The sequence below is a fragment of the Trachurus japonicus genome, chromosome 6 (genome assembly GCF_045865225.1).
Source record: "Trachurus japonicus isolate A0001 chromosome 6, Traja_1.0".
NCBI lineage: Eukaryota > Metazoa > Chordata > Actinopteri > Carangiformes > Carangidae > Trachurus > Trachurus japonicus.
The window spans coordinates 2923928-2947898 of record NC_140912.1 but is presented as its reverse complement, the minus strand read 5'-3'; the positions used below and the strand labels follow the sequence as shown (position 1 = coordinate 2947898).

Sequence of the window (23971 nt, the reverse complement as noted above, 5' to 3'; positions counted from 1 at the left end):
AGGCTCCAGAGCCCCGAGGCAGCGCTGAAGAAGACACAAGAAGCTTCACTTTACATTCAAACAAACTAATGCTACTGCCACAATTGAGATTTCATCAATGAGACCAACATTTATCTCCTGAAAATAATTTAACCAGCCGGTGGTAAACCTTTAAAAACCTGCGGATAAGTTAATTAGCGACCGTTTTCTCCTCCGGAATGACGTCGTAGTGCTGGCCGGCCGAGCACGTCAGGAGCCGGGCTGCTGCCTCTGTGATGTCCCGGTCGCTGCGGAGCTTCACTTCTCCGAAAAACATCGGAGCAAACTTTTAAACAGCCGTCATTTGGATAAACTGGCCGTACTTTCTCGCATGAAAAAATATTACAACTTAATAAAGTTACATAATTACAGCGCTAGAGCGAGAAATAAAACAGCTTTTAGCCTGTTTTACAGCTACTGCTACCGGTTGCCGTGAAATGCATTCTGGGAAACTCGTATACTGCATACTGCGATGATAACGGCGTCGGTCTGCTCAAGTAGTATACTGAATCCCACATTCAGTATGCAGTATACAGTACATATAACGCAGTATGTAGTAGGCAGTACGATAGTATGCGGTTTCGAAAACAGCCTCTGTGTCAGACACGACACCCATGGCATCTAGGCTTCGCACCTGCACCTCACAGTCGTCGTATAGTTTGCATAAAGACGCAACATCAGTGGCTCTTCTGACTGGAATCATGTTCAATAGTTTATTCATGTGGGCATTTATCACTAGGTCTTTGCGGCCAAATCGTCTTTTCAGCATATCAATTGCACTGTCATAATTGTCATCATACAAGGCAAGGCCTGCCACTGCACTGGCGGCGGTGCCTGACAAGAATGACTTCAGGTAACTGAATTTATCTGTCTTACTCAGACCTTCATTGCCGTGTATAGCTGTTTGGTATTGACCCCAAAACCCTTGCCACTCACTTATTTCCCCAGAAAATCTCGGGATAACTAATTTGGGGAGTTTAACTGTATGAATTCTTTGTCCGTTGTTTCTTTGACTGGAGGTGCTTGCGCTATTTGACTCTCCATCCATGCGCAATGCGCGTCTGATTCTTGTCTTTCGTGTGCTTATGCCATATTTGCAGTGTTTATTTCTTCATCCAATTCATTTTCATCAGTTGCTGCTTCAATGTCTCTGTCATATTCAATAAAATTTTGTTCCTTACTGAGCAACTGGTCCATGAGTTCTTCCAAGGTATAAAGGTCTAGTTCTTCCTTCGTTAGTTCCCCATCAATCTTATTCAGTAGCCAGGTTGTGGCAGACCTCACGGCTCCTCTTATCCTTTTCGTCCGCGTACCGCCTTCAGCCATGCTTCTCCTTTTCAGCCACATGATTGGTTCAGCGGGTGGGGGGTGTTTGATGAAGTCACCTGGTTGGCCGGTGATAGATTGGTCGTCAAACTGTCATTATAGCCCACCCGAGCGGTTTGTGCCAGGCTCGAATCAAACCCACTCCTGGGCTGCGTTCCAAAAGCGTGTTGAGTCGCCCTCGTTCACTTGCCCTCAGCACTTGCCCTCGGGGAATCCCCGCCGCCATCATTAGGGCTGTTCCATTTCTCTAAACAGCTGAAGTGAACTTGGTGAGATCGACCCTTGAGGGCTGAGTGATCAAGTCAACATTGATGGTCACTCCAGAGCTGTATATCACCCACAATGCATTGCAGTGGTGCACGAAAAATACGTCCATGCGGTGGCGATAATGAACCTCAAGCACCAGTTGTGTTTACCACCAAAGAAGAAAATAAATGAAAGGGGTCAGTAAATATTCAATTCAATAAACTAGTTTAGCAGTGACATGTCAGAACAAACAATTTACAAGTGGTAGGCTAGTAGAGATATATAATAGGCAAACTTATTTGTCACAAAAAAAAACGTGTCTAAAGAGCCTTTTTAATCTGACGTTTCATATTCACATAGTTGCTGTGCCTGTGTTGATGTAGTTTAATAAGGAATTTTAATCAGGATTGGTCTGATGAAGCAGAGCTCATCATCAGTGACAGACAGAGAGAAAGAGTAGGTAGTATATATTGATATTACAGAGTAGCCTATTGAATTTTCACTGTAAACCGGCCAACCCCCCCCCCCCCCCCCCTTAAGAGGCAGTACAGCGCTACACCTAAGACATGTGGCCAACCAGTGATTGTCCCAGCTGTTAGTGAACGAGGGCAGGTGCGTTCCGTTTACCTCTTCTACTCCTCCCCCGCCCACTTTCCCTCCACTCTCCAAGTGGCCTCCGTGTGACGTCATAGCCAGGGCTGAGGGCAAGTGAGCGAGGGAAACTCAACCTGTTTTTGGAACGCAGCCCTGGTGATGATGCTGCTAGAATGGCATCAAAATACGCATTGTTCTTTCTTCAAAGACGTGTTGATAGGAAAGAGGCAAAGGAGAAAACCGCAAAATCAACCGGGGCAGTGCGGTGGGGCGTCAATTTTTTTCAAGGGCACAAGGCCAAATCGGACGGGGCCCTCGTCGCCCTCGTGAAATTCCTGCGCTGCACTCGATAATAACTTTTATAAACTGATAGGCAAGATGAACTTTGGCTGCATTATATGGAGTAATACACACACTCATCCTTGAGCTGCGGGACTCTAACTCGGTAATCGCCTCCACGCCAGCTGACTACCTGTAACGTTAACCATGGCTACAGACATCACAGAATAGGGACAACACGGCTGAGTTTATGGAGTTTGAGAACAATGACGACTGGTTTTCATTTCGATGGGCGCCCCTATCAGTTTGAGACAGAGTTACTGAAGACGAGCTGAAGGAAATGGAGGAGAAAAGTGGAAGAGGGAGATCTGCCGGTGAGGTCTATGTCCTGGAGGGAACTGCCCATTGGTCCGACCTCCCATTGGTTCGACCTCCCGTTCCTCCGACAAAATACCCACTGGTCCGACCTCCCATTGGTTCGACCTCCCGTTACTCCGACAAAATCAACCACAAGTCGGACCAATAGGAGGTCGAACCAATGGGTGGTCCCGTTAGTTCGAACTGTCATCGCTACTTTGTGACAAGCTCTTCCATTGATAGGAGCATGCAGCTTTCTCTCTCTCTCTCTCTCTCTCTCTCTCTCTCTCTCTCTCTCTCTACGCACATCACACACATACACGCGCGGCCCAGAATATCACCATATTCAGTCAGAGAGCCAGATCATGTCAGATCGCGCACAACCATCATAAATGCTGATCAAGATGTGTAAACTGCCCCCCCTCTCTCCCCCCCCTCCGCTCGAGCACAGCTGAACCTGGCCGGCTTGAGCTCACTTAACGGGCGCGAGCCTGCTGCAGCCGCCGCTCCTGCTGACAGCAGACTGAGAGAGAGAGAGAAAAAAAGTAAATTTCGCATGGTTAGGTTCAGGCAATGAAGAAAGGAGTTGGTTAAGTTTAGTAAAAACACCAGGTAGAGGCTAGACAGGCTGGAAGCATAATGAGCGTTATATATTATTAATATGAAGTGCTTGTTTTGCAGTTAATTATGCACATGATCCGTTTGATCCCAGAGAGGAAAAAAGGATCAATGCGCAGCCTCTGTTTCCTTTCTGATTGCGTCCGTCTGTCTGTTCGGAGTGGGGGAGAGAGAGACAGAGAACCCAATCCACCTGTCTGTAATGTAAGTTTGATTTGATATGAGTGTCAAGGTTTAATTACGGACACTAATGAGCGCGCAGCGGTGCGTAAAAGTCGTGCGTAATGACAGCTCCTCGTTGGTGAAACACAATAAACTGCACCTCTTCTTCCACGTGTGTCTTGTTGACAGGTGGAGCCTATATGAATAATGATATAAATGCATAGTGAACGGTAAAAATGGAGAGTTTGACTAATAACTAGTCCAGTTCGAACTAATGAGGACCTCCCATTAGTTCGAACTCTCATTACTCCGATTGTCGGACCAATGGGAGTTCGAACCAATGGGAGGTCGAACTAATGGGAGGTCGGACTAATGGGAGGTCGGACCAGTGCCATGGACCCGTCCTGGAAATGGAGGCTAAAAGTGACAGAGTCGGTGGAGGATGTGCTGGACTTGGGGGAATCAAGTGGTCAGTGTGGTCACTGCCTGTCGGTGGCCGCTGAAACCAGATGTTTGTGCTGCCAGTCGGCCTCGGACGTGTGTTGTCAGTGCCTGGACTCTATGCTGGACGTGGAAAGTTGCTGCACAGCGTATAACTGGAGGAGAGTGGGTGAGTTGTTTTCCTCTCTTTTCAATAGAAACCAGGCTAAGCTAATTGTTTGATGCCTCGTATTATGTGCTGGGACCCTGTTTGTACTGTTCATGACATTTGGTGCTGTTCTGAGCATTATTTGTGGCTATAAGTGGCTTTTTGATCGGTGGATAGTGGATCCGTATACTGCGCTGTTTGTTATGGTGCGGTCATTGCTAAAGTTGCTACAACTAGAAAAGCTAGCGGTTAGCAGACTTCATCTCTCGACAGCAGCGATGACGGAACGTGTGTTCGTGACAAGCTGCAGGCAACTTCATAATTGAGGAGTTTCAAGTGGCAGCAGAAAGTAAATGTAAGATGTACAGATGCTTCAGTGGAAATAGATTTTCCCTGAACTGTAACAATTAGAAATAAATAGATAGATGATCAAAACAGATTAGCTTAACCTTCATCTTGAGGTGGAGCTTCAACCTATTGAACCGCTTTTGATTTGTCACCTCCAGTGGAAGAGTAGGCCTATTGGTGCTTAGATTTTACTTCTTGGCTTAGCATCGTGAAAACTGTAGCAAGGAAATACAGAAAAGGGAAAGAAGACATTCAAGAAAATACACAGGCAAAACATTAAAACATTTAATTACCAATTTCCCAATTAGCTATTAGGCTACTGGTTACAAAACAACCCCAAAAACTTCACTGCACACAAATTTCATATTCAGTCTTAAGATAATAAAATCCACCAATGCAATTAATCCCAACCCAATAGAAAAATAAAGATAATGTGAGCAACATCACTCAAGACAAAAATAAATCCAGAACATCTCAAGGATTTAATAATAAAACAGAAATTGAGAAATAATCAAATTCCAACAAAGGCAAAACTCAGCAGCACAGGGGCAGCCCCAACCCAGAGAAGACAATAGATGAGCCGTAGGTGATGGAGTTGCGTACAGGTGGAGATTACAGGTCTCAATAGTCTCCTCCCTTTTGTACCTATGACTTTGTTACACTTACGAAGACTGGTCACTAGATGGCAGTCCAAGACCATGTATTGATATTCACCAGGCACTTGAGTGAAGGGAGGAGAGGGGCTCAACAGATAGAAAATACAGAAACAAGGAGGCAGAGGTGGAAGCCAAAGATAATTTACTGTTATTCAAAGTGTGGCTCTGCTGGTTCAACATTAAACTATAAGTAAACTTACCTCCCCTAATGTGACTGTCACCACCAGAAAGATTGCACTGTGCAAAACCCAGCCCCAGATTCACTTTGTACATGGGATTGTGTAGCTATCACCAAAAAGAGCCCACATGATTCACGAGCTAGTCAGATAAAGTGGAGAACTACTCAGTCATGAGTGCTGTTGATTTTTGTTTTAAATAAAGCCTCTTCGTCATCTCACTTGTGTTTCAAACTGAATTATTTCCATGTGTGGCCTTGAAAATTATTTTTTAAGGCTGCTACACAGAGCCATGTGTCTTGGCTCTTGAGCCAAGACATGATGTGTAGTTCAGAGCATCAGGTGATGGTCTTCTGTGTTTATGTCTTTTAGAAACCTGCCTTGGGACTGTGGCTGAAATTTAGCAGTTGTGCTAAGTCCGGCACATTTACACTAATGCTTAATGCGTCAGTGTTGATGAATGTGCACTGTCCCAATTCAACAAATAAATAAATGAAATGAAATGAAATGGTTGGTTTCTACAGAGGCTTCAGGGCACAACTTGCTGTCAGCAAATCTAAGTGAATCTGGTTCTGTTTTGCAGTTTGGCTCCACATCTGTCTGATATTTTTTAGCTCTTGCATCAGCCCCTCTGTCCCATGTCTCTTGGTGATAATGTCTTTGTCATTCATGTTTTAACTATCACTTGGATGCTCCGTTTGGTTCCGTGGCACCAGCAGATCGATGTCAAATCTCTTCTGTTCTTCTTCACTGTTAACTGTCCTGTACCCGATCAATGACATGGCCCCTTTACACACTTCCTGGATGCGTTTGACCTTGCTGTGTGGCAGCAGGGTACGCCAAGCCTCAGACACATTGGTGGCGTTTCGTGAAGTGACTTTAAAGGCTTGTCCCTTGCCTCTTCCGTGGGTAACTCTGTAGATCCACTCCTCCAACTGCGGCGTCATCTCCAGACCTGCAAATTCATACAGTGCAGATATTTCCTCCAGTGTGTTGCGTACCACATCCTCATAACGGACCATTTTGTAGCGCCCTTTTAGAAAAGGAGGGGGTTTCAGGACGGCCCTTTCATTGATGCGCACATGGCTACGGCAGATTTCCTGCGTGACTTCATACGGCACCTCAGCAGGTGGGATGTTTCTCTGCTCCAAGACAGCAGCACTGTCTCGTACAAAGTTGGCGGCCCCCGCTTCCCTAGACCGAAACACAGCCCGTGGGTCTCGGACCAGGTGGATGATGCGGAAGTCTAAGCTTGGGTCCTGCAGAAGTGGGAAGAGGGATTCCAGCTCAAATATGCGCACTATTTTTAACACCACATGACTGTAAGTGTGGCAGGCTTCCTCCACCTCCTGCATGTTGGGGGGCTGGCACATCTCTATGCAGCGATCCGGGTCACTGAACTGGTTGCGTGGTGTGAGAGAACAGGCTGGAGGCGAGCACAGAGCTCGACTTTGAGGCCACACAAACATGGACCTGTTGCTCTGAAGGTAGGAATCCATCACGGAAAAATCACACTGGAACAAACTCCTCAGTAGATCCCTCATGGCCATTCGCAGCTCCCGTTTCCTGGGTTTCTCCAGCTTATACCACACATGCCAAGCAGGCTCCATAAGATAGAAGACAGACGGGTGCTGACTGAACACTTGGCCAAGGAAGGATGAGCCTGATCGCCAGGACGACAGCAGCAGAACATGAACCTTGTCGTTGGAGGAGGCAGAATTGCAGGGATTGAACTGGACAAACCAGGCACAGAACAACACCACTGCGGCACCCAGTAGGATCACCAGGAAAAGCATGGTGCTGAGGCTCACTCTGCAGCGGGGCATCATGGGTAATGGTCTCTGTCAGTGGCCTCTGTGAGATGTGGATCGATTTTTACGTCTTCTGTGGAGCTGTGTTACCTCTGCAACAGAAAAGACAGAGACAGACAGATATTAAAGGGATACGCCAACTTTTTTTTCTCGTGTTGCTTCACTCCCGAGTCCATGACCAGCAGATAGACACCACATCCTTTCGACTGTGCGTGCAGTAACAAGGGAGATACGGGCAGAGCTGGCACACCGCTAATTAGCTTAGCTCACACACTGGAAGTGTATAGGTAGTGTTAGCCTGCCTCCACCTAAAGTCATCAGAGAAACTCTTCAGCAACTCTAAACGGAAACCGACGGGCCGATCTTCATCTCAGAGCGGACAAAACTCTCCGGTAAGACATCTTGAGCGGTCAAATGCCGGTAACGGGACGAGATCGGTCAAAACGGAGGATTCAAGCAAAGACGGTTTATTTTGGTTCAAGCTAGCTACATCGAGGGTAGGTTAGCTTCCCATTTCAAAGTAAAAGCACAAATTCTATCGTCATGGTTTTCTGTATGTAAAGGGCAACGTGTGTTTTATTTTGTGAAAGTAACTGGAAGTGCGTTGGTCACAACGGCTAGCTTGAGTTGCACAGCTGGTATTTAGACAAATTAACAACGCACTGCTGATCTAAACGGCTACTTTCTCGCCTAAAAATGTTTGAAATGTGGATAAAGTGATATATTTACAGAGTTTAGAGCTAAAATGAAATTAACTTCTGACTGCTGATTTTGGGTCGGGTAGGAGGCAGGCTAACACTACCTATGCACTTCCAGCGTTTGAGCTAAGCTAATTAGCGGTGCGCCAGCTCTGACTGCCTGTATCTCCCTCGTTACTGTACGCACAGTCGAAAGGATGGTGTCTATCTGCTGGTCATGGACTCCGGACTGAGGCAAGACATGGAAAAAAAATGTTGGCGTATCCCTTTAAACAGCTCTTATGGTTGGTATGATAGATGGACTACATAATACAACAGATAGTAAGTTCTGTATACACAAATAACATGGATGGACTGACCAGAAACATGATTAGTTTGAAACTACAGTTCTGTGTTCAGTATTATGAACTGTAGTAGCTTGATTCTGATTGGACTAACTGCATTAGTAGCTACTCTGGGGCATGGCCACCGGGGTGGCTGGGGGTGGCACTGGCTACCCCTGAAATTTGATTGGCCCCCCTACATGGCCCCCCCGCCAGAGTTTGGGAGAAAAAAAACTCTAAACGCTCCGATAAAAGCAGTTCATTATTCCGCTCCAGCACTTAATTCTGTCCCATATGCATAGGTGACTCTGGTTCACACTCCAACACAGTAGGTGGCGGTAATGCACCTTAATGTTGGTGCACCTGCCGCCAGAGAAGAAGTGCGCCCGGCTCCAGCATGCACAAAATCTACAGTGTGTGTTACTGTAGGGCTGCCCGTGACCAAAGACCCCCGTCGGCCACGTTCCGCCATAGTAACTCTCACACACAGCTTAACTTGATTAACAGTTAACTGTCTCAAAACCAGTGTTGCGCTGGCTTTCTTCTTTTTTTTTTGCCCGCGGTTGGGTTGAGAATTAATGCTGGTGAGTCTGGCCGTGTTGGGTCCCAGACAGGGGCGTCATGCAAACCAAAAATTGGAGGGGGCACAGTGAACGTAAATGTCCTATCGCGTGCAAATTTTTTGGGGGATGCCCTCAAATCACTTATTTTGGGCACTAATGCTGGGGACCAAAAAGTTGGTAAACTGAATTTCAAAAACATTATCTTGGCTAACAATGTGGAACAATAAGGTGGATGCACTTCAAAAAACTTTGAACTTTGAAAACTTATTGATTTTTCGAAGGCTTCTTGTAAACAAATGCAAGTGGCCATATTGATTTGGCTTCTTTGTAAACAGATGCAAGTGGCCATGTATTGATTTTTTGCGGCTTCATTGTAAACAAATGCACATGGCCAGGAAAAACAGTGGACTTGCATAGTTCCTCTTTGACTAAACATTTGAAATCCCTAGTTGTGATTTTTGGAAAAAGGCAATGATGTCTTTTTGAGATGGACTATGACATTATTTGTAATACATTTCACTCAATATGACCACTGATCATAGCTAGATGGTAAAATAATAAGTACGGTAAAGTAAGTAAAAAAAAATAAAAAAAAATAAAAAATATCTCTCAAATCTGAGGGGGCACATGACCCCTCCGTTTCTATTGACATGACGCTGCTGGTCCGAGATTCAACAAGCATGTCAGGTTTTACCGTTATTACAGACAGTAGGCTACGCCCGTTTATCACCAATAAACACAGTGGATGAGGAGGTTAAGTGACTGAGCTGAGGCTGTATGACTGGTGGGGTGTGGGGTCCGCGGCGGGACCGGTGCTCTGTGACACTGTGAGACTGACCGCCGGTAAGCGCTTGGGACGGGCCCGCTGATCGTTGAAAACAGCAGTGATAGGCTATGTGCTTTCACGTCAGAGTCAATTGTTCAATCTAGCATTATTTTGTGTAAATAAACAGTCATATTATTCATATTGTAGTCTACTGGTTATTATTACCATCACCTAAGGTAATAAAGAGCAGGGAGCACACAGGAAGACAGGACAAGGACTTCAAACTAAAACAAGAACTGAACTGAATAAATGATCATGCTTTATAACAATAATCATAACACACTATAAAGCATTTTATCATGACTTAGAAGGTCTGGTATTATAATACATTATAACTGTTAGTAACTCGCTGACAATGCCCACATCGATAATGTATTATAAATATAGTTATAATGTGTTAGAATTGGCTTATAAACGTGTATAACTATCATTATAAACACTCATTAATTATCATAAGGCTTTATAACAATAAGCATAAGACATCATAGAGCATGTTATAATGGCATGTTATAAGGTCTTAGTATTATAATAGAGTTATAATGCTCTATAATGTGTTATGCTTATTGTTATAAAGTCTTATGTGATTTATGAGTGTTTATAATGATAGTTACACGTTCATAAGCCAATTCCAACACATTTAACTATATTTATAATGCATCATAAATGTGGGCATTGTCAGCGAGTTACTAACAATTATAATGTATTATAATACCTGACCTTATAAGTCATGATAAAATGTTTTATAGTGTGTTATGATTATGTTATAAAGCATTATGATCATTTGTGAGTGTTTATAACTATAGTTATACAGTGTTATAACTGCATTATAACTCATTATAAGTATGGCTATAATGCGTATAGAGATAGGCATAAAATAAAGTGTTACCAATCATTCTCTATAAGAAGAACTGAATTGTCAGTGGAACAAGGATGTGTTCTCTGGGGAATATTGTACTGATAAGCACACCACACACAGTAACAGATGTTTCACCAGCTGAGTTGTTTCTTAAACGTCAGATGAGGACCTGGGTTAGCCTTCTGAAGCCAAATCTCACTGGAACTGTTGAGGAGAAACAACAAAGTCAGAAGAAATACCATGGCAAAGGAAGAACCCAGTTGAGGGAGTTGTCTGAGGGTGATCATGTGCATTTTCGTGAGGGGAAGGAGAAATGGATCAGAGGAACAGTTGTAAAACAACTTGGACCTGTTTCTTACCTGATAAATGATAGAGTGAGAGAGCGCACAGTTCACATTGGTCACCTGTTACTCTCGCATGAAGAAGTTATGGATTGCAACACCTCAAGTGATGATACTGACCAGACACCAGATCTGGATTCACCACAACCAAGCAGCAGCATCCAGGAGGCAGAAGGGAGGATTTCTACTCCAGTGCTAGCTCGCTCTCTGGTGAAGCCTGCAGCTCTTCCTGCAAGACTCAGCCCTGCACCCGGTCCATGCTCGCCAGCACAGTGTGGGAATACTCCAGTGAAACCAGCAGAGCCAGTAGCTGTCTCAGCTGCCACACAACAACCAACCTTTAAAGAGCAAGGAAACCCTATCCTTTTTGGGTCAAGTGTTCTTTTTTATTTTCTAGTTGTCAGACACAAACTCAACTCAGAGTCGATTGAACTAACTCAGATGAGCTGTTCTGGAACGGAAGAGTTTCACTTCTCGGAGTCAGTCAACTCAGAGAGACACTGAGAAATGGTTAAACCTTCTTTCTGGAATATCCTTCAAGTGACAGGTGTGTTCAATGATTCTGTTGTCTGAAAGATGAAATTTAAACAATGAGCGAGTAGGCCACACCCAAGTGTTGAACTGAATTAAATACCGATGAGTGGTGGAGCCAATATACACCTGTGGCAGCTGTCAAGGCAAGGCAATTTTATAGCCCGTTTTTACAAACAGTTTATCTCCAAGAGATTTAGTTTACACAGCATCTTGACAATGGTGTCACTGAGAGCCAAGAAAAACACCTGCAAAACAACTTCATCAATTTGACAACAGACGTATAGGGACACAAAAAAATGTGAGGCACACTTTAGTTCAATGCTTCTTGGCTTTAGTTTTGAAGACAGCTACCTTTGTGGTGTTCGAAAATTAGGTGAGTTTATTTGGTTTATTAGAATGTCAGCATCACGTAATTCAGATAATATTTTATTCCATTGCAGAGCCCAGTTATATCAGATCTTAGTGGGTTTATTGACCAGTGGAAAATGGGTTTGAGGGTCCACACTAGGGATGTTTTCTGATTGAGCCAAATTCATTTGCATCTAGTTCCAAGATGACAAAGCACCCAGATTTATTACTGCAAGCTCTTTATATTCATCTTTATATAAAAAATATTATATCTTCTACATAAAATCCCAAACAGTGATGGACCCGGCTGGGGTTTACTGAAGTTCAATGCCTCTTCTTAGTAAGTTGTGAAGATGGCTACCTGTTAGTGTGTTTGAAAATAGGGTGAGTCTGTTTGCCCTTTTATTATATCAGTGGCACATGAACACCACAGTGACTAAGGGTCCTACACACACACACACACACACACACACACACACACAAGCCGGTGAAGTGAAACAATAACCTTATTTATTTAACCTACACTTAATCAACGTCCTGTTCAACCAGCAGAACCATCAACCTGGAGAAGGATATATTGCAATGTGATGACTGATCACTGAGGAACAAATACATTTCATCATATACAGAGAGGCATTACCGCCTTAACTTTATGGAAAGATAACATTATCATCATTATACCTTGTGATGTATTTGCAGGGTGTTTTTTTTAAAGAAAAGAAAAAAACACAGCAATGTATTCTGAACGAAATGGAAAAAAAACCCAAACCATGGACTTTGTCAACAGAATAGAATAGAGAATAGAAAATACTTTATTAATCCCTAGGAGGGTAGTTCAGATCATCCAGCAGTTTATAACCTAAAATAATGTGATATAAGTGATAAAAAAGGATATAAAAAGTAAAACATGTATTACCTAAAAAAAGGCATTGTGCATTTTGATGCAGGTCAGGGAGATGAGCCTGTTACTGCGGTGGGGCTCATCCATGATGGCCTTCAGCTTACACCTCATCCTCCACTTAAACACAGACTCCACCAGCTCTGCTCCCTCTCCCATCACACGCTACATTTCTTGATGAGTTTGTCTAGTCTGTTCCTGTCCCTGATTTTGTTACCCCAACACACTTGGCAAAGAATGTAACACTTGCAATGATGGACTGATAGAACATACAGCATTACAGTACAGATGTCAAAGGACCTGAGTCTTCTCAAAAAGAAGAGCCTGCTTTGAGTCTTTTTGTACACAACTGTTAACCCCTTTATAGTTTTTACACCTAAAATATATAATACCAAGGCTTTTTCTTATCTCAGCCCTGGCTCAATCAGGGCCACTGTAGATTTGACTATAAAAGGCTAGGAATAGCAAAAATAGTAAAATTGTCTAGGCTAATATATTTTCACAAACTGTGATATCCTCAGATGTACAAAGTGAACTTTAATGACCGACAAAGACAAGCACTAAATCAATTTCACATTGTGTCATTTTATCTTACCTCTGCTGTCAAAATGAATCATTGGTTCATTCACATTTTGTTTAAATTGTTTTTTTTTTGTTTGTCTGTTTGTTTTTTAATATATGAAAGAATTTTTGTCACTGCCCAGTCGCTCCTTGCCAGTTGCCACACATTACCACCACCACCACCTCTCTGTCCTCCTGGACGTGATTAATGTGATGTTGTAGAACAAACTTTAGGAGGAAACAGCTGGTCTTACCTTGCTCTCGGTGGTAGTGCTCTCTGTCGGGACGCCCGCGGTCCTCTCCGCCTCTTCTCTGTGCTCTCAGCAGTGCAGCTGCTCCACTCGCTTTAATAGCGGTGCCCTGCTGGGCGGAGTGGCAGTGGGCAGGGCGGGGTGTAGTAGCGAGCAGGTTCTGGGACATTGGGACTCAGCAGCAGGATGACGGAGGCACCGTGCTGAGGAATAACCTCTGTGCTCCTTTGTTACATCTACTGAGACACAGCCAAGCAGTCAGCAGAGCCTCCTCCTCCTCAGGTTGGACCATCCATCCATCCATCCATCCATCCATCCATCCATCCATCCATCAAAATGTCTTAAAATTTATTTCGTTTTTGTCAAATTTGAACCATATAATTACATTATGACACATAACAAGCTTTATAAAGCTTACAGAATTGTGTATTGCAAAAGTGTCTTCAACACCAGTGGCCATGGTCAGCTACTGTATATATTTATATACAAGGGAACTCCAGTATCAGCCTTTGATTTAGTTCATTTGTACATCCAAAGTCACTCATCTTCACTGGTGTTACCTTCCTTTTTGGTAACACCGATGTAACACCAGTTACTGAAGGGCTTCAAACCCCTCTCTCAATTCCTGTAAATTCCCAAGAATAAAGTTGGCAAAACCAGTGACTTAGGAGTAAATGAGTTACACTTTTAGTTTAGTTTAGTCTTAGTTAGAACTAAGAGAAGACACTTTCCCTCAGGATTTCCCATATTCACTTAAATTGGCTAAAGGAAGATGAATCGTATCATGTCATCAGTATTAGTAGATTTCCTTATTTCAAAATAAGATGGTTTTGTTATATGGCAGCATACCAATACAAATTTTTATTTGGCATTTTGTCTCTTAAAGGGATAGTTCACTCAAAATTGAAATTTCACTCATTATCTACTCACCCTCATGTGGACTAAGGGCTGGGAGAAGTTTCAGAGTCCTCCGTGGCTTCTCTGAGTTACAGCGGGGCTCCGTGCAGCACTGCATGTCCATATGACAGTTGCAAATGGATACCACTTTTCTTCGTAACAAAAAGACACACCAAAAAACATCCAAATACCTCCATGCTGCCCGTATGTAATGTCCGTCTTGTATTGAAGCCCCAAAATGCGAAATTGTTCAGAAAAAAATTAAATAAGTCTATATTTCAAGCTTGTTTGCAGCGGAAGCTTCTCGTCCTGGTCTGTCCAAATCTCACGCGATTTGGATGTTTTTTGGTGTGTCTTTTTGTTACGAAGACAATTGGTATCCATTTGCAACCGTTATATGGACATGCACTGCTACGCCGAGACCCCCTGTAACTCAGAGAAGCCACGGAGGACTCTGAAACTTCTCCCAGACCTTAGTCGACAATTTGCAATTTGAATTTTGGGTGAACAATCCTTTTAAGTCATATATTTGATCATTATGCACACATTATGCCAATAAGCTTTACTTACAGAATGCAGCACTCACCTTTCATGCATCATTATGTGATATTATCATCTCTGAACTCTCTCAGTAGGGCTTGAAATTTTATGTGATTAAAAACATAGGCTAATTTAACTGCCATGAACGGTAAAAAATTAATCTCCCTGTTTTATGCAAAACTATATTCTGCTAATCCGGTCATTGCCAACAGGTATATGGAGTCATGGGGAAGGGACTTGGAGGTTGACCTTGATGCCAACGCATGGTCAGACGCCTTTGAATCTATAAAGAAAATGTTTACTTGTAATAGACTCAGAGAAAGCCAGTACAGGATACTACACAGGCTACAATGTACCCCTCACCTTCTAAACAAAATAAATCCCCAGATCTCCCCCTTATGTGGGAAGTGTAAAAAAGAGCTAGGGACATACTATCACTGTATTTGGCAGTGTCCCTTGATAGCCAGATATTGGAAAAATATTGCTAAGGAACTCAGCTCAATCTTTCACAAAACAGTAAAGGTGGAACCAATCTTATTTCTTCTGAATATACATAAGAGGCAGCTTTCATTACCTGCGGAACAGTTTACATTAATGAGTAAGCTTCTTCTTTTGGTGAGGAGATGTGTTTTGTTTCAATGAATTAAAGACAATCCCCCATCAGTTACACAGTGGTACAGGGAAATTTTCAAGGTTTTTCCTATGGAACACATTAGTGCCTCATTAAAGGGCAATGATGACTTGTTTTATAGTGTCTGGCAACCTTTCCTGAATTATCTTCCTGGTGACCTTGTTGACCTGCTTCAGAAAGGGCGACCATATTTTGCCTTCATCAATAAGTCATAGAACACTTTCATTTCCGTTCTCTTCTTTTTCCCAATATAGTCCCCATGTCAATGTATGTTGTATGATGTGCAATTCATGTATGTGAATTAGTGTATTTCTGTTTTGCAGTTTGGCTGTGTCTGTGCTGTATGGTTTGTTGTTTGTTTTTGTAAAATCAATAAAATATATTACAAAAAAAAAAAAAAAAAAAACATAGGCTAAACCCTAACCCAAACAAATATTGCCAAGTTGATTGACTGAAGAAGGTTTATAGTCTTCCAAGAACCAGTCAGTGAATATTCAAATTGTGAATTATATAATTTTACTTGTTTGGTAAAGTGAAAGGACAAATTGTGATTGAAAAATTGATGTTCAAAAATGAATGTTAGAATTCAACTTTATTTGGGCAGCATTTTTCATGCAGCGTGCAGCTTCATATGCGTCTGATCAATTAAAAAGAAATAGACAAATCAAGTGAGAGACATGAAAACAAGATATCAAAACCTATGAAAACATGTTCCCCCATTGGTCAGGCAGAGGAAGTGACACTCCGGCTTCTGGTTAGAATCCTAACCATTGACACTAGAACCGCCCCCCTACCTACAGTATAGTGCATCTCTATGAATTTTTTTTTTTTGAAATATGAATTTTAGGTCTTCATCAAATGTAAGCTATAATCATTCCAAATTAAATAAATAAATAAATGTTTATTCTGTGTGTAATGACCTAGATTATATAACTTTTTGAATTTAAAGCAGAAGTAAGCGATCCGGTCGTTTTGGCTAATGCTGCGTTCCAGGTAGGCTAACAAAAACTGTAGGATACGATAAATGTTTTCTCCTCGGCTCAGAGCAGAGCAGAGTGACTGAGAGACCCGTGTTTCGGTCCAAACACTCTATGTAAGTGATTGCTGTCGGAAGATATAACTATTTAAGACTTATATTAACACAAATATATCACTTACTTCTGCTTTAATTAGCCCACTGATACAGGCTAAATAAACTTTTCCATGATATCCTAATTTATTGAGATGCACTATAAGCATCACAGCGTCTCCCAGACCATCATATGTAGCCTACCGTAAATTCTCAAATAGAAACCGGGTTTTACAGACGCCGGTCTGCTGTATTGGCTGGGTCTAGCTACAGGTTTAAGCAAAATAAAAGTCGGTCTCAATTAGAGGCTATGACATTCTACAACACCGGTCCAAAATTAATCCGTGTTCATTCATGTTCCATCACCTTGTTGCTTTTTTTTCTTCGCTTCCTGTGACAAAACCCTCTTTGCTTTCCTCCGACACCGGATTCATCAACATCAACTGTGCTTCCCCGCGGATGCTTATAAAGCAGGTCACACTCTGTAACTTTGTTTTTTTTTTTAAGTATATTTTTTGGGCTTTTTGCCTTTATTGGATAGCACATAGTGAGATAGACAGGAAAGGGGGAGGCAAAGAGAGGGGGAATGACATGCAGGAAAGGCCTCCCTGAACCGGGGACGCCTGCGTTGAGGACTGTAGCCTCTACATGGGGCGGCCGCTTTAACCACTGCGCCACTCACCGCCCCACACTCTGTAACTTTAATGGGTGGGTAGGCCACCCAATCCCCCCATCCGCTGGGCTTGACCCTGCTCAGGCTGCTTTAACGGTTGCCACCGGTTGACTACAGTGTTACTTTTTTTACTTTTTTAACTTATTCATTGTCAATAAGCTTAGCAGCTACCTATCAAAACATTAGGAATCGGAAGCAGAAGCATATAGGCTAATGGAAGTGTTCGCAGTGGCTGCCATTTAAATGAAAGTAGGCTATGTTACCACAACCGTTGGCATATGAATATGATATGGCATATCTTATCCATATAATGCTCTTTGATCATCTGTCCAGATGTTCTAGTGTGCTATATAAACTTTGAATTGAATTGAACAACGTATACATGTAAACATTATTGCATTCATTAGTAGTTTCAGTTTAATAGATTCACAGATAAATATAAGAATAAACTGACCGTCTGCAAGGCACTGGCCCTGTCAACAGGCTCCTAATGCAAATTACAAGTTGATAGTAAGACAATACGTGATTAAACAGAACAGTTGGCCTATGTGTTTTCACATTGATTAGGGACACCTGCTAACTGTTCAGGTATTTAATAGAAACAATTCCCTTGACTGTTAAAACAATATTAATCAGAAAAAGACCACATTTGTCTTAATATATAATTGGCTTGTGACTCCTTAAAATGTGTACCGGAAACCTTGTGCATAATATCTAGTTTTGTTGTGAACAGTTCCACTACAAAGATTTCACACTTTTATTTAATAATAATAAAAAATAACTTTCTTTTCGTCTTTTCAGTTCCATAGAGCTGCCCCAAACACTACAGATGTGTGACATGTGTGTTCATGATATTGGGCCCCTAGGAGCCACCAAGTCTCTGAAGTCCGTTGGAGGTGGTGTTTAATGATGGCTGTGGAACCACTGTCCAGCATTAGGTAATGAGGTCACTGTGAAAGTGATTCACACCATTGTTCTCCTCATTAAACGACCTCTCATGATGACATTGATGGTCTAACTGTCATCCTGTGTGTCTACTCATATAGATTTCTCCTGTAATTTGTCACACATCTAAGACATAAGACCACTTTAGTACAAAATGGTATTACTGTGCTTTTATAGAGGGCTTTTTGAATGTGATTTTGAGTCACAAATTTGACCTCTAATTGATTTATGTAATAAAGAATTACAACAGATTACAAATATTTCATTCTTGTTGTATTTCAGTGCAGCTGAAATCACCTTAACTTTCAACAAAACTGAAACTTGATAATTCTCTGACATGCCATGTAGTTAATTGTAGTTTTTGCTATTGCTACTGTAGATAGCCAGTGTTGGCATTATCAGTTGTTTACTTACCAGTCTAGGAGAAGCGCTGTGAATTCAGCTTCCCCTATGTCAAGCAATGCCAATGTCAACATTTGTTTTGCTGCTAAAGTTAGCATGCTCTGTCGGCATGTCTCAACACATTCTGATACCGAGTCACTGTACCGTCAGGTGTGCCCTGAAGAGGTAGCACTGTTTAAAGGTATTGTCATCTCTTATTATATTGTAAACACAATAATGGCTAAATCCTTTGTCATGACTGGATAATTAACAGCTGCCAATGCTAACAGTGGCTATCTAGCAATAGCAAAACTTACAAATAGTTCCTTAGTTGCATTTAGCCCATTTATGAAGTAGTCTATGAGAAACACCAATGACCCTTTGAGAGAAAGAAAGAAAGAAAGAAAGAAAGGAAATCTATTCTTAATCTGTTTAATACCATACTATATATCATATTTATTATATCATTATCATATTTATGACACCACAGCCAATTTAACTGTTGAGATGCTGCTAACCTATTGACCCTTTGCAGACATGTCACAATAATCACGTGACGTGAGAGACGGCGCCATGGTGGATGGCAAGTGAAAAGTGATAATCTGCCATCCTAATGTGACTCACTTCACACGACAACTCCACAGCATTGTTGCTCACATTTAAAGTAGAATATCTATTCATCCATCGCAATATTCTATTTGTTTTTTGTTGTTCGCTGTAGAATATCTTGGTCTTCTGTGTTTGCTTTTCCACTGGTTAGGAGCTAAGTCAGAGCCACACTCCCCATACAGGAGTCAACTGTCTTTGCTGCCTGCTGCAGTTATAAACGGGCCGGAAAATCAAAACCTTGTGCGAACCGCAGGTGTTGAAGAGCGGACCCAACGTGGTCCGTCTAATTAACCATAATTCTCTGCTCAAAAAAGAAAAAAGGAAGCCGTCTTCGCCGTAAACGCCGCGGCCAGTGTTCTGTCGAATTCTGCTACTTGTTGAGAACTGCTACTTTGTCGTTTTGCGCAAGCCCGGAGCCATATTTTCCAAGTTTCAATTCCACGCCCATATTTTTTTTGACACCCTGTGTGTCAGTTAAATTGTCCATAATACAACATACTACATGTCATGCATTTCCATTTAACCGATAATGCAATACAATTTAACCGATAATACAATTAATCGGTTAAATAACAATTTAACCGATGATAATACGACACAGTCAGGGCCGTTGTATAGGGGAGAAAGGTGATGATAATTCTAGGGGCCCAGAGCCCAGTAGGGCCCACACAAAACCCCAGTAGTCTAATCTTTGTATTACTGATTTATTCTGCATAAAACCAGACTAATCTACTCATAGCAGGGCTCCAGACTAACTTTTTTGACTAGGAGCACAGTGGCCCCTAACTTAAAATTTTAGGAGCGCAAGCAGAAAATTTAGGGGCGCACACCGAAATCGACTTGCAAAGTAAATTTGCACATTTCCTCTAATTTTCACTGTATGACTGATAAATACTGCATAAATGCAGAAACTATAATGTTTTAAATTCACATTTTATTGTGCAACAGTTTAAATATTGAAAATATAAAGTTAATGTTTAGGCTGCACTGACCAATAACAGAACAAGTAGACACACCAAACTCATCCTAGAACAGTCTCCTGCTGTTTCACACGGAGCTGCGCTGTGGAAAGACGTCTCCTCCGCTCCGAGATGTAGAGAAGAGAAACACACGCTTCTTTTCACACATTAGCCAATCACAGTGGTCATTAAAAAAAAAAAGAAATCGGCAAATTTACTCGCACTGTATCAAATTTTGGTTGCAAAACGCGACCATTTAGTCGCAGTCTGGAGCCCTGCATAGTAATGCTGCATTAGCATCAAAACAAAGTAGGCTAAATAAAAAATGATAGTACGTAGTCTAAGGAAAAAAAGTGGAAAAGTCAGGGGGCAGGGGCCCACTTTAGTATTCTTTAAGGGGGGCCAGAATTCCTAGCAACGGCCCTGGACACAGTACATGTACTGTGTCATATTATCAGTAAGCACTTAATTTGCACGCTTCTTTTCTTTTTTTCTTTTTTTTTTTTAATTGCACGTGTTACGTTCATTTTCTAGCCTTTGGCAATAATGTTCACGTCATTATTAATGGTGAAAATGTCCTTGAAATCCTTATTCTATTTGCTTTTAGCCTTTCAACGTTGGATCAGTAGTCTCATATAAATGCATAGAGTAGCGGGAGAATTATTTGATATGCTGTTGGACTATCAAAATATGCTACTCCTGAAATAGATTTCCTTACACTTTTCGTACATTTGACACATGAGAGAAGAAAACACTTAGTTTGTACCTGTTATTTGATATACAGAGGTAGACGGTAGCTTGAATCAGTTTATGTGGCGGTAGCAATTTTTGACAGAGCAACAGAAATTGACAGAACAACGGCAACGACGTTTTGACGGCGATATGTTTTGATATGAATGTTAGCTGTTAAGAACCAGTTCTTGGGCGGTGGAAAAGCAAAGAACCGGTGCTAGTCAGACACTGGCTCCAAACCAGCACTGGAACCAGTTTGGTGGAAAAGGGGGCCAAACCCTACAACCACAGAATGTCACGAGGGATTATTTGTTTACCAACATGGCGGATGCGTGCGCAACCTGACTGCAGAAAGAACCAGTTGTCATGGTTACCTTGAAGTTTACTCCATGGATCTGGTGCATTTAAAGCGGTGTTAGCTAGTGATGTTGTCAGCGTACTACAATAGTTTATCACCTAACTGATGAAAGTGTGTTTAATAACTAATAATAATAAAGTCTGGGTCATTGTGAACAAGAAGAACAACTGCATCCTGACTGCGAGCTGCACCTGCATGGCTGAGTTTGTAATTTAAAATAATAAAGCCTAACGTTAATTAATCTTAGCTTACTTTCCATTACTATGCAACCTCGTCTTCAGTCACTGTCATTATTGTAGTAAACATTTTACAACTCATTCGGTGCAGTTCTACAGCTGTGCCTGTGGCCATATTTAGCTTCATCACCATTCAGACCAACGTGTCTAACAATTATATTGCTCAAAATTAATCTGCAATGTACTATTTTCTCTCTTGTTTACCTTGAAAGGGGTGCGAGTTGACGGTATTCTATAAAACTTGCTTGTTTAAAACAATTAGTGCAACCAACAGCACAATAAGACATGATCACAGCTCTTGCTCTCTTTCTGCAGGCGACATGCGCAGTAGAAAGTCAGTGACCTAGACTGATAATCCCTCTATAACACGCCTCCTTGTCATGTCTCACATCATGTGCAAAGGGTCAATACAGTCCTTACCCTTTCTTTGTTTATGCATATTTTGAATATTGATTCATATTTTTCATTTATTTATTTTTGCTTTTTATGTAAACATGGATTGCAGGGAGTACTGTGTTCAGTTCAACTCTTCAACATGCAAAAGGTGAAACACATGGCAGTCCACCAACATCACACATAGTCAACTGGAAAATCCACAAAACCCTTCTTCACACACATAAATCCCTCTCCCTACACCTCACACACACACACGCACGCACATACACACACACTGACAAAGCACAGTGCGCTCAGTCAACACTCTGTTCCACGTGTCTCATACAGCAAAGCAACAGTCTCATCTTCAGCTATGCTAACTCTTATTGGTCATACCAGTGCTGCAGATGCACTCACTGTTTTATGTTGAATGACAATCTACTGATTAAATTGTACAAAGTGATCGGCTTTCACTAAGCTAAATGCTGCAGAAATGGCTCCCCCAATATAACTACACTAATGCACAGGACATGCTGGTATTTCATGATGACCTGATATTCTGAAGCTCCCTTAAACTGATTTAAGGTGGATTTTCCCTTTTAATGCTCATTTCTATCTCAGGTTTGCTAAAAGGTAGTGATCATTACTATTATTGTTATAGTTATTGTTTTAATCTCAACTCAATCTCAATCTTGTTTTAATTTGATGCTTAAATTTATGTTTAAAAGAAACAACTGTGCCTTGTTTCTTGAGAATTTAAATATGAACTGTACCAGTAGTTAAACTGTAAGATGTAAATCAACATGACTGAACATTCTAAATGGCTTAGAGAATCAGTGTGACTACATACTAAAATGTCAGTACTAAAAAATAAAATAAAAGGATTTCTGTGAATAAACATGAAGACAGACTGGGTGATCCAGGAAGCAGATTTCTCTTGATGCAAAACCTAAACCAGTGTTTTTCAACCTTTTTTGAGCCACGGCACATTTTGTTCATTAAAAAAATCCCGCGGCACACCACTAAAATCTTAGAAAATGACACAGTGCAGCCTAATACAGTAAATATAATACAAATGTTGTCTCTTACAGTGTAGTTAGTTTATTCTGAATCAGTAATGGTCATTGCTAAGGCCGGGTCATTGTGCAGGCTTCTCCCACTACACTCATTGACATAAAAAAAAGTCCTATTTTATTAGCCAACTCTGCCAGACAGTCACTATTGCAGACACAGATGCTCAACAAAGCCAAATTATTTTAGGAGCTAAATGATATTTGTTTGGACACAAACTGTTAACTGATAACAAGAACTTGGATTCTGATTTGCCTCCGATTCTTCTTCTTTTTTTTTTAGCTGTCAATCAACTCATGGGAGCTTGTCAACATGTGCACACTTCCACTCGTGCCTTCAGCCATATTTCACAGCAAACATGAGAGGACGTAAACTTATGCTATGCACTCCCTGTGATAGAAAGTCAGAACAAACTCTGAGTGCAACCTGCAACGCGTGCTTCACTCTGCCTGGTCACACATCTCGCGCTTCAGATCGGTTCAGTTCTATTTTTCACGCGAGCCGCGAGCGCCGAGAGCGCCATCTGTCAAGCTGGGTAGACCAGATCGTACCAGGCAGGAAGTCGGGCACAGAAAAGGCGAGAGAATCCGGTCAATTTTCAAAATTAAATGATTAATTAAGTTGTTGCTTGTCCATCTATACATATTTGACCGTTGCGTCTGCACACGAGACACACACACATGTTTAAAATTACGTGTGTGTGGAAAACCGAGTGAATACGAATAAGGACGGTGCCCCTAAAATAAAAAGGAGGCGCTCTCCAGCCGGCTCCCCCGTCACTCACCTGCAGCTGCACAGATGAGGAGCGCTCCGCTGTTCTGGCGTGGATGAGCTGCAGCACAGCGGGAGCAGCGCGCGTGTGTTTTATAAAAATAAAAAACAAACAAAATGAGACTGGCCGGTCGGCACGAGCCTATAGTCACAGACACTCGATGGAGTGCTGAATCTCACTCGTTAACGGTTATAATCGCCTATGAGCGTCGGTTATCGCTCTGAAAAAAAAAAAATTCAAAACGTGCATCGCTAGTTTGGATCAATTAAGTTAAATTTGGTAATTTTCCATGGCACACCTGGCGAACGCTCACGGCACACTAGTGTGCCGCGGCACAGTGGTTG

At 41.9% G+C, this 23971-nt stretch overlaps 2 protein-coding genes across 2 annotated transcripts in view; one reads left to right on the top strand and one right to left on the bottom strand.

Annotated features, from left to right (window-relative positions):
• cdk10 (cyclin dependent kinase 10) overlaps nt 1-23971 on the top strand; it is a 192800-nt gene that overhangs the window by 165493 nt on the left and 3336 nt on the right. The gene's annotated exons all lie outside the window — the stretch shown is intronic.
• LOC146985361 (carbohydrate sulfotransferase 6-like) overlaps nt 5920-23971 on the bottom strand; it is a 40102-nt gene continuing 22050 nt past the window's right edge. The window contains exon 2 of the mRNA XM_085778302.1: nt 5920-7272. Coding sequence (XP_085634428.1) covers nt 6044-7198 — 1155 coding nt within the window. The 5' untranslated portion in view covers nt 7199-7272 and the 3' untranslated portion in view covers nt 5920-6043. The remainder of the gene's footprint in view (nt 7273-23971) is intronic.